Source organism: Anguilla rostrata, chromosome 2, assembly GCF_018555375.3.
Source record: "Anguilla rostrata isolate EN2019 chromosome 2, ASM1855537v3, whole genome shotgun sequence".
NCBI lineage: Eukaryota > Metazoa > Chordata > Actinopteri > Anguilliformes > Anguillidae > Anguilla > Anguilla rostrata.
Window position 1 is genome coordinate 58396177 of NC_057934.1, and position 15571 is coordinate 58411747.

General features: G+C 51.7%; 1 protein-coding gene across 2 annotated transcripts in view; it reads right to left on the minus strand.

The window, feature by feature from the left end:
• Positions 1-15571, minus strand: part of b3gntl1 (UDP-GlcNAc:betaGal beta-1,3-N-acetylglucosaminyltransferase-like 1) — a 68649-nt gene that overhangs the window by 39556 nt on the left and 13522 nt on the right. The window contains exons 5-6 of one of the 2 annotated variants that reach the window (XM_064324743.1): positions 13526-13591; positions 5869-5964 (exon numbers count right to left, since the gene is read on the minus strand). In XM_064324743.1, coding sequence (XP_064180813.1) covers positions 5869-5964; positions 13526-13591 — 162 coding nt within the window. The remainder of the gene's footprint in view (positions 1-5868; positions 5965-13525; positions 13592-15571) is intronic. The other variant, XM_064324745.1, reaches the window with a different exon arrangement.

A 15571-nucleotide genomic window follows, 5' to 3' on the forward strand; every position in this document is an offset into this window, starting at 1 on the left:
GAGAGTGTACATCTTATATGACCACTGTTTAAATATAATCCTTTTCAAGTAGCGTTCAATGACCAATAACCAGAAAAGGCTCTGAAGCTAAGGCATATACCATCCCCGCCCTGCTCCCCACCCCTGATCTCTCACCGTGCGCCCTATGCTCTGGGCCTGCCATGCGGACGGGGACGTGATTCGGGGATTCACCCGTCTCAGGACCCGCAGGGGAACCGCGGTACGGCCTCCGCTTTCTCATGCCTCTTGACCGAGTCCCTCTCCCTCAGACGTGACCTCATCCACCAGCCAGGGCCCTGGGTACTGTTTTTATAACTTTTACTGCACTGAAATATCCAAAAATCCCCTTTGCAGCCAGACAGGGCAGGAGCACAAAAAAGACAACAGGGCAATCTTATAAAAGGAGTGTGATATTCAAATGGACGGGATCTGCTGAAGTTTTGAACTTCCCCTGGTCACAAAGACGCTGCGGATGTGTGCGCTAGCAGTTAATGAGTGATTTTATGGAGTGTCCTTCCGACTGGGCTACTGCAAGAGAGAGCAGCATAATGTTAGGGGAGCTGGACTTGCAGCTCCAAGGTCACAGGTTCGACCTCCAGCTGGGGGAGCACTGCCACTGCACCCTTGAGCAAAGGCACTAAACCTGGATCGCTTCAGTAAATATCCAGCTGCATAATCTTAACTGTACGTAAATATATGTGAGCAGCGTAGGTCTGGCAGAAATGTCATTTAAAAGGTGTGTGTGGGGCATTGTGGGATAGAGGCCCTCCAAGGACACGGGGGCTTCCTGGTCTCTCTCTCCTCCTCGCTTGCTTTTGTTGTGATAAGACGCGTGCCATAAGGAGCGTTAGGGCTGTGCTCGCACCCCAGCACACCGGCGTCACAGACTTTAGCTCCCTGACATGGGACGTCACCAGGAAACATAATTTATCACACCCCCAAAAAGAGCAGGCCTCTGCACCTCTCTCCTGGGAGGGGGGGGAGAGGGGGGCACCATGACCTGGTCCCTCTCTCTGGGCTCACCAGCCCCCCCTCCCCCCCGCTCACTGCTGCCACAGCCCTGGAGATGGTTAGCCTATGAGCAACCTCAGAGGATGTGGGGGAGAAGAAGAAGAAAAAAAAACTCCAAATAGGAAACAGTTGTTTTCAATATGCTGTTTGAAAAGGGGCCGAGCGGGGAGGGGTGGGGGGGTGGGGGGGCTGAAGGGTGGAGGGTGTGGGGGGTGTCTTGGCACGGCTCATGTTTGGATTCCTTTATTTGACGGAGGAGTGCGGTGATCGCAACGAGAGAGGAGCAGCTGTACGGAGAGTACGGCCAAGGTGTGGACTGAAAGCACGCCAGTCCTCTCACTCTTTTCTTCCTTTTCTTTTAAATAAATACATGTACTCCCACTCTTCAGCTGCCTGGATCTCAGACTCTGGCCTGTGAGAAACAGTCCACAAACTAGAATCAATCCCCGACTGGTTCAGGTTCTGGAGAACTTCTCTCAAATATTCTAGAGAACATCTTTACAACTGGACCAGTCCTGGGTTTGTAGAACATCTTTCTCAAAGACTCTCCATCTCCTTCCCTGGGCTGTGACACAGAGAATGAAAAGCACAGAACGTTGCAACAAGCTGCTAAGACCTCCTGCGCACCAATCAAACTCGTGTGCGGCTGTGTGCGGCTGTGTGCGGCTGTGTGCGGTGGTAGAGCAGGAGAGTGCGAGCGCTCTCGTCTGATTCATAACAGAGTACCCTCCTAATCTTTTGGCCTTTCTCTGAAAAGAAGAATGGAGGAAGTTATAGCGCACTGCAAGGGAAGGAGGGAGAGATGTGTCAAATTAGCTAATAGCACTGCACGAAAGAACTGGACTACTCTCAGGGAAAAAAAATGAATAAAATCGACGGTCTTTCCATTCACTGTGCAGGAATCACTAATGCTGAAACCCATACGCCCGCTGTGTGCACACTGTTCCCTCCTGTGTGTGTGCACGTGCACACTCCTGCTGTGCACTGCTCTCCATTCCGCCAGTTTGTTTCTGTGGAAAATACCATCTCCAGGTACACATCCTGTTTTCCTTGGCCCCCGTGACTCATCCCTCTCAAACCCCTGCGTCCCGTGCTGGCCCCCGGAGCGTGACCCCCCTCCCGCCCCCACCTCACGCCCCGTAACCCACCTTTCCTGGCAGCAGCAGGACACCACACATCCCTCTGCTAAAACAACAGCCTGGGCTACAGACGGGGCTGTGGGCGGGGCCAGGGGGCAAGTGAGGGCGAAAGGGGATGAGGGGGAGGAGTTCTGTCACTGCTCATCTGAGCCCAGCACAATATTTGCATTGTGCATTATTCTCACAGTCAGAGGACTCGCTCAGAGGGAGAAGGCCTCAGACTGTAAGTACTACACCAGTGATCTCCTCGACGTGCTTTCTCCAATCAGCTCCTGCTTCCCAGCCAAACCTGTCCAATCACTCACTCTCCATCCAGACGCCCCGCCCACTTAACCAGCAGCAGACAGACAGCAGGATACCCAAACATCTGCAACCAACTGGCGAAGCACAGACGTGGAAATGAAAGAACCGCACAGAAATATGAACGCGTTCGCAAACGAGGTTTCACCAAGGCTTTGAACTTTGGCGGGCAGTTTGCTTCATTTCCTCCCGCCTCTGGTTTCCTCGGTGACAGGAAGCTTTCGTTCAAAGGAGAAGACGCGATCAGCTCGGAGCTGCGATCTGTCAACTTCAGACGACGCTCCAGCTGAGCGAAACCGCCACCCACCAGAGACACCACATCCGAAACTGCGTCTGCGCACCTCCAGCGCCACGGCAACCCACACGCGCTGCACGGTTACGCTGCGAAGCCGCGGCCACCGAGAGCTCCACGGTCACCGCGCACGCTCATTACATTCAAGAACCAAAATTCCATGGTTGCCGTGCGCTCCGAGTCCAGGGTTTCACAGTAACCGTACACTCCAAACAGAGTTCCACAGTTGCCATGCCAACACCAGACACACTCTCAATCCAAAATTCCACAGCTATCATACACTCTCCCTCTCTCTCCCTCTCCAGAATTCCACAGTAACCATGATGCCCTCCGGTCTCCTCGCAGAGTTCCGGAACCTTGCTCAAACTCCAGGGTCCAGCCGTTGCCCTGGCGATGCCTGCACGCGGGGGGCAGTGCTCGGCTGTGGGTTTACAGGCCCATCGCTCCTCGGTCAGGCAGAGGGGAGGCCCGCGACGGGACAGAGGCCCGCGCGCTCATACCGCCACGAGCTTCCTGCCCGCGGCGCAAAGCCGGATCAGAGGCAGGCCAACGGAACACGGCTTACACAAGCGTGTGTAATTCCGCCCCTCCCCCCCCACAGGGCCCGCATCTTAAAATAGACTTCACCGAAACTGCTCATTACGCACATTACAGGGGGAGACCGCAGGAGGGGGCCCCGCGTTCGGGGCCAGTGAGCCCAGAGACACCCCCTTCCTGCGCCCCTGGCGTGCACATGCATATGCAAACCCTGCGTACCCCTGCATGCACTGAGGCTGTGAGCCTGCTGCCCTGCACGCTGTACCGCCCACCACCCCCCAACACACCCCACACGCGCACTCACACGCGCACACGCTGCCCACAGCTGGGTCCCACATCCACCCCTCTGAGATCATAGAGAACTCACAGGAGGCTCTCTAACATCACTGAGCCAATGCGAGAATGTGTGTGTGTGTGTGTGTGTGTGTGTGTGTTTGCACGCATACAGGTTTAGGGCTCTTAGTGTACGGCTAGCTCAGGCTGTGAAGAGAGTCATTGTTCTGCGGCAGACTCTGTCCTGTAATAAGTTAGAGCTGCTCTCCTCTCTCACCAGGACCAGTGTGGGAATGAGAGTGAGTGACAGGGAGTGTACACACGCGCAAACACATACTCACTCACTCACTCACACACACACACACACACAAACACACACACACACACACACAGAATGTCTCAGTTCGGCAGGACCAACTCCAAGGGAGATCTGAGGGCTCCACAACAGTGGGGGGGGGGGGTGACACACGGCGACCATGTGTGTGTTCAACCCCCCTTTTTCCTCATCAGTGAGAATGTGGCAGTCACAAGCACACAAGCACAGATATGTAGACACACATAAAACACACACACACACACACACACATGCAAATAAAGACCCCCTTCACTCTCTCTCTCACACACCACACACTTCACTCATTCCTCTCCGTTGGATAAGCAGGGCTGAGCTGGAAGCGGTAAAGGGTTAACCGGGACCTTTGGTCGGTGTGTTTCCAAAGGGAGGGGTGTGTTTTATTAAGAAATGTAATACGAGCGCCTTTCCCCCCTGAGCCGCACCACGGCTGATAAATCAAAGGGTCGAGTAAACAGAGAGAGGCCTGTTTACGGACAGGCCGGCGGGGAGCTGTGGAGGGGCTCGCAGCGCTATCTGTCGCTAATTACTGTAATAACTCAGTACCAGGGAGAAAGAGCCACTCCCAGCCCCACTCTGCCCGCCCCTCGTGGGCTAACACAGGCCACGGGAGGCCTCGGAGAACGGTCGGTCTGGAGAAGCTGTGTGGTACTGCAGCCTGTGTGTGTTTATGCTTGTGTTTGTGCATATGTGTGTGTGTGTGTGTGTGTGTGTGTGTGTGTATGGGGTGTGTGTGCTAGAAATGCATACACTTAGAGATGAATGTTTGTAGTTGGCTGTGGATAAGACCATGAGCTAAATGCAATGCAGTGTGTGTGTGAGAGAGAGAGCGTGTGTGTGTGAGCGTGTGTGTGAAGCCAAGGAAGGGAAGATCAAAACACAGCAATCTGTTTTAACGCAGGGACACATTTTTCCGCTCAGTTTTTGCACTCTCATAAACACACATGTATTTCCTCCCCTCAGATTCATCTATCTAACAGCAGAAAGCATCACTGCCATAAACCGCAGAACACAGAGGCTGAATCCACACCGTGAAACTGAGCTACACCACAGAGATGTCATCTCATACAGGGAAACACTTCACAAGCAACAGTCCGGTTTAGAGGGGGTGATGTCAAAGCGAGGTCACAAAGGGTGAGTGGGATGGGTGTGATCGCGGGACTGATTGTTTGGAGGTTTAGTGTACTGGTAGTGCTGATTGGTTGGAGGCGGTACAGTCCTGATGATGCTGATTGGTTGGAGGTGGTACAGTAGTGGTGGTGCTGATTGGTTGGGGGTGGTACAGTACTGGTGGGGCTGATTGGTTGGGGGTGGTACAGTACTGGTGGTGCTGATTGGTTGGGGGTGGTGCAGTACTGGTGGTGCTGATTGGTTGGGGGTGGTACAGTACTGGTGGGCTGATTGGTTGGGGGTGGTACAGTATTGGTGGGCTGATTGGTTGGGGGTGGTACAGTACTGGTGGTGCTGATTGGTTGGGGGTGGTACAGTACTGGTGGTGCTGATTGGTTGGGGGTGGTACAGTATTGGTGGTGCTGATTGGTTGGGGGTGGTACAGTATTGGTGGGCTGATTGGTTGGGGGTGGTACAGTACTGGTGGGCTGATTGGTTGGGGGTGGTACAGTACTGATGATGCTGATTGGTTGGGGGTGGTACAGTACTGATGATGCTGATTGGTTGGGGGTGGTACAGTACTGATGATGCTGATTGGTTGGGGGTGGTACAGTACTGGTGGGGCTGATTGGTTGGGGGTGGTACAGTACTGGTGGTGCTGATTGGTTGGGGGTGGTACAGTACTGGTGGTGCTGATTGGTTGGGGGTGGTACAGTACTGGTGGGGCTGATTGGTTGGGGGTGGTACAGTACTGATGATGCTGATTGGTTGGGGGTGGTACAGTACTGATGATGCTGATTGGTTGGGGGTGGTACAGTACTGATGATGCTGATTGGTTGGGGGTGGTACAGTACCTGTGTTAGGAGCTGTTCTTGACTCAGGGTGTTGATCCAACGGGTATAGCGCTCTGTAGAACCCTCAGGTATCCTACGAACCCGGCACCCAACAATCTGCACACAGAGAGAGAGAGAGATGGAGGGGGAGAGAGGGGGGAAAGGGAGGGAGAAGGAGGAGAGAGAGAGAGATGGGGAGAGGGAGGGAGAGAGAAAGAAAAGGGGAGAGGGGGAGAGAGAGAGAGAGAGAGACGGAGAGAATCAGCTCCATCTGCTTTGTCACTGTCATCATCTGCAACTGCTCTCCATGAAATATTTATTCATTAAACAGATGTTTTGTTTTTGTGTGACCAAATGTTTATTCATTTAACAGATGTTACAGATACCGAAACTGCCTGCATTACAACAGAACTAATGTGTCATAGTTTAAAAGAAATTGCATGCACTAATAAACACACACAAATGCATCTTCATCTGTACTTCCACACGCATGCCACCATCATCATCAATGTTGAACGTAAGAGACAAAACAATTCTGCTGGCGAGCAAGATCTCAATTCAACTGACAGTACAGCGCATGTTTTCATGTCTGTGTGTGCGTGTGTGTGTGTGTGTGGGGGGGGGGTGTGTTGTGTGTGAGTGTGTGTGTGAATGTGCATTCGTGGTGCGTGAGTGTGTGTGTGTGTGTGTGTGTGGGGTGGGGGTGGGGGTGGTGTGTGTGTGTGTGTGTGTGTGTGTGTGTGGGGGGGGTGTGCATGTGTGAGTGTGGGTGTGAATGTGCATATCCGTGCGTGCGTGAGTCCCTGTGTTTCTGTATCTGTGATCTTGGAGACCCACCCACCCAGATTGGCAGAGGCGGAGTTGAGCCGTGCTGCCTGTGTTGCTATGGGAACGGCGCGTTACTGAATCTAAAAACCAGGGATGTATTTTCACAGATGGGTTGAATAAGAGAGGCACCTCTTGTCCTTTTTCATTTTTATTTTTCGAAAAGTTTCCCTCCACAGGAAGGAGTCTGAATGGACTCCATGTGATGTGGTACCCATGCACGTCTGCACAGCGTTTGCGCAGCCTCTGCGTCTGCGTCTGCTTCTGCGCAGACAGGACAGACTGAACGCAGCGGGCGACCGCAGCAGGACCAAACGGTCAGGAGGTCCGGGTCACAGTCACTCTGTCTCACTCTGTCTCTCCGGTCTGCCAGTACGTCCATGCATTGAGCAGATGCTCTCACATCAGTTTGACGAATGAAGCACTGATACACAGCCGGCCAACTACGTATAAATGGGGCTGTAATTCCTCAACGGATCACCCGGAATGGATGTAAACACACTGGAGTTAAAGCTGACAGCCTGCACTTTAACCTCACACTCACTGCTTCATTTCAAATCCAGGGTGCAGTAGCACGGAGACAAAGTGAGCACAAAGTGTGGCACTGTGCAAATACATGCATTACACGGTATACGTTAGCATACAGAGGGTACACATCTGTGTGCATTAGTGCCCACATAGAGGACGCATATTAACGGTACGTGAGAATGTTAATGGCTAAATCATATCTAGATACAATCTGGATACGAGATGCATGTGAATGCCATGTGTTATGGGTAAACGTTGGAATGTTTTCTCAAAATCCTACATCAGTGTGCTGAACTGAACATTTAGTACAATTACCAGCAGTGATTGTGACATCAGCATTCAAATGTTCCATTAAGAAGTCTAATCACATATTTATAATCTTACACCTTAAGTTCAAACCTTAAGGGTTAAGTACATTTTGGTCACAAAATAGATCCAACCGTTGTGGACGTCCAAGCACCTTTAAAAACTGTGCTGGGTAAACAGCTGTCCCCTGGAGAGTACGGAGGTTAGGGAACAGTAAAAATGGAGACTGCAGGTTTGCTGTCTGCAGAAACAGAGGTTTTACCGAAACGCTGTAATTTAACAACCTGAAACTCAGCGTTTCTAACCTGCAATTTAGACTCCTGCGGAAAGCAAAAGACTGAAGCCATCTGCAAATTCAATCTAAATATATATCTATATATATATTTAAAAAAACAGCAATAATAATATCTAATTCAGCCGGTTCGAATCCCGACCAGACCAACGGTAGTCGAACAGTAGCCCAACGCAGCAGCTGAGCCATCTTCCTGAGGTTAACCAGAGAGGAGGGGGAGGGGAAGCCAAGCCTGGGCACTGACCACAGCCATTTAGGGGCTGGCTTAAACACACGTGTGCACGCGTGCCCACACACACACGTACGTGCCCACACACACACAAAAACAAACACACCCCACCCACAATTCATAAACATGAACATTACTAGTAATAGGATCACATCATGTTAAATTAACCATATGTGTGTACATATAAACCACTACACGCCCTGTCCTTTACCCCTCAAACACACACACACACACACACTCCCCACATATACCTTGGTCCAACAGTAGCATATGCACACACACTCACAAACACATGTGCACACACATACACAGGCACACACACACACACACACATGCACACACGCACACGCGGACACATACGTGCACACACACACACACACACACACACACACACACACACGCACACGCGGACACATACGTGCACGTGCACACACACACACACACACACACACACGCGGACACATACGTACACGCACACACACCACGCGAACACATACGTGCACGTGCACACACACACACACACACACACACGACACATACGTACACCACACACACACGCGGACACATACGTGCACGTGCACACACACACACACGCACGCACACGCGGACACATACGTGCACGTGCACGTGCACACACACACACACACACACACATACGTGCACACACACACACACACACACACACGCGCGAGCCTTCGGTCCAGCTGCAGCGGGGCAGTGCGATGATAGCGTGGGAGGAGGGCAATTTGAGGGGCTGCTGGGATGGTATATATAGGGCTAGAGCTGCAGCCATGGCGACCGGCGGGCTGTGATCAGAGAGCCCGAATTACAGGCCTCCGGGCGGCGGCCGCCGGCGCTCTCCGCCCAATGACAGGGCAGCGCGCGCTCTGCACCCGGAATAACTCACCCCCCGTCCCGCGCTCTCTCTGCTCCCACCCCCCGCCCCGCACCTCCGCGCGCTTCAGCACCCCGACTGTATCAGACGCAAACGGTCTCTCGGGTCACCGAGGGCCGGGTCCACCACGGCCGCCGTCAATCAGCATGCCTGGAAGACTGCGTGTGTGAGTGTGTGTGTGTGCCTGTTCGCCTGTGTGCATGCATGCATGTGTGTGTGTGTGTGTGTGTGTGCTGTGCTGTGTGTGCTGCATGTGGTTTGTGTGTGAACACAAAACTAATAACTGCTATTTGACAGGAAAACAACCATCTGTCTCACTGAGGTCACGCTGTTGTGTGAGTTACACGACACGCCGACACTGCAGTTATCAGACACGGCCGATTACGAGGAAATGACGACCACCTGTCCACAGGCAACAGGACGGCTACATACGCGACAATGAGCCGACACAGCCTCGGCACACAGGCACACAGGGACACGGCTGACATTAACGCAGGACAATGGGAGCCGACACAGCCTCGGCACACAGGCACACAGGGACACGGCTGACATTAACGCAGGACAATGGGAGCCGACACAGCCTCGGCACACAGGCACACAGGGACACGGCTGACATTTCCACATGATTACAAGGAACGGGGGCCGGCATGGCAGTGAGATTACAGGGACACGGCTGACATTAGCATGCGATTACAGGGACACGGCTGACATTGCCGTGTGATTGCAGGGACACGGATGACATTACCGTGTGATTACTAGGACATGTTTTGGGGGGGGGGGGGGGCAGAGGTGCATGACAGGCGTGACTGTGCAGCGTGCTTTCTCCGCAGGAGGAGAGCGTGAGGTTCAGCCACACGCACTCTCAAACAGGCCTCAAACACCAACGACAGAACAACTTATCCAGGACCATCGGACCTTTATTTAGCACTGAACCAAAGATGGCCGAACTGTGGAAAAAAGCTAAACAAAACAAAGCTGTTCTGATGACAGGACACAGTGATGAGAGGCCACAGGGGCCCTAAATCTGCCCCTGTTTACACAGCTAGAGAGCAGAACCCCACCCACCCCAGCCAACTCTCCCCCACACCCCGCATGACCTCTGGGGTCACGCCCCATGCCTGAGAGGGGGGGGTGGAGAGAGGGAAACAGGGAGTGAGAGACAGGGGAGAGTGAGAGAGAGAGACAGCAAGGAGTGAGAACAAGAAAAAGGGAGAGAGAGAGCAAGGAAAAGGGATAGAGACAGAAAGAGAAAGATGGGGAAGAAGGAGGGGGGGGGAGAGAAAGAGAGAGAGAGGCATGCCCATAAATCTGTAAATGACCTATGAAAGTGGATTCTTTTTTAATTACTGCAAAATTCTGACAGGCTGTAATGAATTCCAAATGCGGGGAGAGTGTGTGTGTGTGTGTGTGTGTGTGTGTGTGTGTGTGTGGGGGGGGTGTAATGAAATGCTACGCTGGGCCTGACCCCTCGCTGCCCTGCACATGTGCTGCTGTCTCCAGACTGACTCTGTTAACACGGCGTTACCTGAGTGACAGGAGTACAGGCCGCCTAACCGAGCCTAACACACAGCCCCTGAGTCTGACTGACGGTCACAGCACCCCTGAATCTAACAGCATCTAACAGTCCCAGAATCAAACACAATCACACAACCCCTGAATCTAACAGTCCCAGAATCTAACACAATCACACAACCCCTGAATCTAACAGTCCCAGAATCTAACACAATCACACTACCACTGAATCTAACAGTCCCAGAATCTAACATAATCATATGGCCCCTGAATCTAACAGAAACAGTCCTAGAATCAAATACAATCACACACAATCTAAGTCCAGAGTTATCACAATACAGAAATGTACAGTCCAGACTACACATGACACTCAGGCCCTGAGATCTCAGAAACATCCTAAAACATCTCACACAAATGCTTTCAGCGTCCCATACGAAAGACACGATTCCTCATCTGCGGCCATGACCTCTCAGTATCCGTCCGCAAAGGCGTCGCTCCCAACGGGACTAATTTCTCTTCATTTGGGCCCATTGACCTCTCCAGTATCCGTGACAACGTGCCCCTCCCACCCCCGCTATGGGTTTTCTGCAGGCATAAACCTTGCAGCACAGGAAGAGGCAGGCAGACACGAAAGAACGCGAAAGAACCGTTTCAATTAAAAGCCCACGCAAAGCGCAAACGCAAAACAGACGGTGACCTCCGCTGGACGCCACCGGGCCCGTTCCCGTTTGGGCGGGGGACCCGTCTCAGTTTCGACAGGTCTGGCACCATTCGGGAACCTCCAGAGGGCCCCCTTACAGACACAGGACACACTGAAAATGTTATCGAAAATATATATCACAGCACTTTATAATGTATTTGCAAGCATACAAAGTATAGCTACTTTCGAATATTGTACTACATTACCACTGCTGCGAGTTATACCGAGGAAATATATTGTTAAAAAATTGTGAATGTTCACAATATATTGCCACATACTTCATTTATGTAAGGGTGAGGAGCTGCTGTCCAATCAGCAGCCTCCTCAGCCAGCTGCCTTACAGTGATGTCACAGCTGTAAAAATGCTGGAAGCAGGGCCCCATGCGGGGTTGGGGAGGGGTTGCGGGTTCGAGTCCAGATCCCTGCTGGCCACGCTTGCGGATGAGCTCATGCTGGAAGGCCTTCAGACGAAGCGGGACGGTGACCCTTCTCCCGAACTGGAGCGGGGATGACCCCAGTACCGGGTTACAACACGGCCCCCTCCGTCAGATTCTAAAAGCAGTCTGACCCCCTGCCCGGACTCAGCTAGCCTATCAGAGCTCAGAACAAACAGGGTGCTCAGGCTTCTATTGGTCCAGGGCAGTCCACTGGCCCATTAGGCTCACTGAAGCCTGGAGGCAATATGAGGTACCCACAAGCCTTTGCAAAAATCAGGAAGTGGCAACTGTTTCCAGGTGCTGCTACAGTTTCTTGCACCTAATCGTGTCAGATAAGTTGGGAGGTGGAAGAGAGAAGAAAAGTGGAGAGAAAGAGAGGGAGCGAGAGATTCCAGAGAAAGGGTGAGTGAGAGGGGGAAGAGAGAGACAGAGGAGGAAAGAGAGGGGGAGGAGAGAGGGAGAGGGAAAAATCCCCTTTCTCTGCGAAGCTCATCTAATCCGCAGATTCCAAAAACAGAACTTAAAATAGTAAAAATCGTGCTCTGCATAGCTGAACCAATCTCTTTCATTTCCTTTCCATCGTCAGCAGTAACGGCTGCCATCTCTGCGGTAACACACCCCCATCACTGACCTCGGTTTGCACATCACTTTCCGTGCCATGCCAAGTGCATTCTACAGCACACTGACACACACACACACACACACACATACACACGTGCGCACACACACACACACACACACACACACTCACACGCACACACTCTCTCCGACTCCCTCTGTTTGTCTCTCCTTCTCTCTCCCTCCCTCTCTGTCTGTCTCGCCCCCTCTCTCTCTCTGTCTGTCTCTCCCTCTCTCCCCCTCTCTCTGTTTGTCTCTCCCCCTCTCCTCTCTCTCTCTAAACCACAGCTCCATTCCTCAGATAGCTCAGGAGCAGTCCCTCTCTGCAGGGAGAAATCAGACCCTTAATCCAGTTTAAATAACTACACTGACCATTCAGCCTAATGGCTCACTGTGGAGCTGCTCTCAAACCTCAAACCGCCCGGGCTGGAGCAGGAGTCAGCCTGACTGCTTCATCAGTCTGCATTTCTGTGTGTCTGTCTGTCTCTCTATGTGTGTCTGTGTGTCTGCCAGTGTGTCTGTCTGTCTCTCTGCCTGTGCATCTGTGTGGCTGCCTGTCTGTCTGCCTGTGTATCTGTCTGCTTGCCTGTGTGTCTGCCTGTCTGTCTGCCTGCATGTCTGTCTGTTTATCTGTGTGTCCGTCTGTCTGTGTGTCCGTCTGCCTGTCAGCCTGCATGCCTGTCTCTCTGTCTGTCTGTTAATAAAGGCCATGGGCCACTGCTTAGCTTTTCACAACTACACTCCCCCCCCCCCACAATCCATCATTCCCCAGCATGCCCGTGGACCTTTGACCACCGCGTTTACACACCACACTGCAGACACATCTGACCCTTTCATCTCAAAGTCCATGTTCCAGAATGATGAACCTTACTGTCTGTCTGTCTGTCTGTCCATCTGTCTGTCTGTCTGTGACACCATATTTCAGTCTAGTGTCTACTCCCAAGCCCATCTCACTGCGGTCTGACCGCTACGAAACGATCTCGATCTGTGAGCAGCGGTTGTGGTGTTCATTTGTGAACAGAATGGGCAGCATCGCAAAACACTGCGCAGGAATCACATTACAAATCGTGTATAAAATTGCTTGGATAAACCGAAACGCATTCATCCAGAAAAGCAGTTTCAAACAGCTTTGTGTCTGCTGGCCATCTGTTCGCCGGGTACACAGTGTAATAAGCTGCATGTAGCCAACTTGCGTTCAATCGATCAGTCAGCACAAAATCAGGCAGCCAGGAGGTGGCTGCGCAGCCGTGAACGGTTTCTGAGACGTAGGGCTCCTGCGTAAAAGACCAGCCGATGATGTCATAGAAGCGCAGGTGCGAGGGACGCTGGTACTTACGCAGTCTGGATTCCGCAGGGAGGCCTCGAACTGCAAGCGCACTCTCTGTGGCATCATCACATCGTCCTGCAAGAGACAGCCACGGTCTTAATCGCAGTGACGTCACAGTGACATCACAGTGGCATAACAGAATTCAGTGCAGCACACATTACATTACAGATGTCACAGTGACATCACAGTGGCATAACAGAATTCAGTGCAGCACACATTACATTACAGGTGTCACAGTGACATCACAGTGGCATAATAGAATTCAGTGCAGCACACATTACATTACAGGCAATTAGCAGATGCTCTTATCTAGAGCGACTTACACAACATTCTACACAGCATTTACATTGCATCCATTTATACAGCTGGATATATACTGAAGCAATGCAGGTTAAGTACCTTGCTCATGGGTACAACGGCACTGGGGAATCAAACCTGCGACATTTATGTTACAAGACCAGCTCCTTATCGATTATACTACACAGCTGTAAAGACTGCAGGCACCAGTGGTTCTAAGCTAATTTCTTATGGAAAACCGGTACTGGGTATAAATGTACTGTAAATTCAACGATGGCAGTTCCTGTGTCACAATGTACTTTCACATAAAAATCAGCCCTTGCACCCCATTGCTTCATTAGCAATGTGAGAACATGGGCCCAAGAAGAATTCAGAGTTTGAAAGAGTCTGAAAAAAAGTCACTAATGATTACAAGTGTAGACACAAGTCTCAACAGTTCTTTTGTTTTAACCTGAAAAAAGGCATTGATTTTGGCCCAGTCTTTTCCTGATGTTGTAAATGAAAATATGATCCCTGCGTTTACTTAAGGTGGCGACACTGTGAGGCATTAACCAGGTTTCCTCCCCGTTTCGATCTCAGACGTTCGGGGCGTCAGAACAGCGCGGTGGTTTCGGGAAGTGGACCCGTGAGCCCGGGGTCCCGGGGTCCCGGCTGGAACAGGTGAGGCGTTTCCAGACGTGCCCTCCAGAAAGGTGCTTAACCGGAATGCTTCAGGAGATACGCAGCTGTACAAACGGACTGTATGTAAAAAAAAAAAAAAACGTAAGCTCAGTGTAAGTCACGCTAAATACCTGAATGGAGAAGTGTTCACATCAGACGCGAGCGTGTAGACACAGGAGGGGACCTCACCAGAGGCGGACGCCAGGGGGGCGGTAAACCAGCTTCATTTTATAAATAAAACAGACTTGTTCTTATCATCTCTCATTTTAGAATGGCCCGAAGAACTACAGACTTCATATTATGGAAGACTAAAACCAAAAAGCCGCCTCCTCCTTCTCCTCCTGACCAGAGTAAGCTGGCATACTGACCTGCCCTTGCAGGAGTGGGACATAATGCAATATAATGTGGGCAAAATATAATGATTAATATGTTTCACAGCAATATACCTTCAGAAAATACACTGAAAAGCAGCAATACGCTGTGACTCATATTTGTCCAAACGTTGCGAAGTGATGTAATCTTCAACATACGCAAAGTACGTTCCGTTTTCATAAGGGTGACCGCAGTGAAGTATTTTGGACTGAAAGTGGTGCTGATAAAGGTCTCTATGACGACGCAGCCCATACCACGCACGCTCCAGTGGTGGAGTCAGACTGTAAGAAGGTAGGAACACATAAGGATGAGAACAGGCCGTCCAGCCCACCCAGGCCTGACCTACAGACCACAGAGCCCCCAGCGCCGCGTCACTCCTGCATTCGGACGCTCAGAGGGGCTCTGCCTCTGTCACATGACCCCGGAAAGACGCTGCGCGCTCTCGGTGGAAGGAGAGGAGGCGGATAACGGAGTTAGCGATGGGCGAACGCAGGGCTACCTGACCGCACTGCTGAGGGTCGCCAAGAACCTTGAACTCCGGGACAGAGCTCACACTATCTATCACACTAGTGTGTGTGTGTGTGCATGTGTGTGTGTGTGTATGTGTGTGTGTGTGTGTGTGCGTGTGTGCATATGTGTGTGTGTGTGTGTGCTTGTGTGTGTGTGCATGTGTGTGTGTGTGTATGTGTGTGTGTGTGTGTGTGCGTGTGTGCATATGTGTGTGTG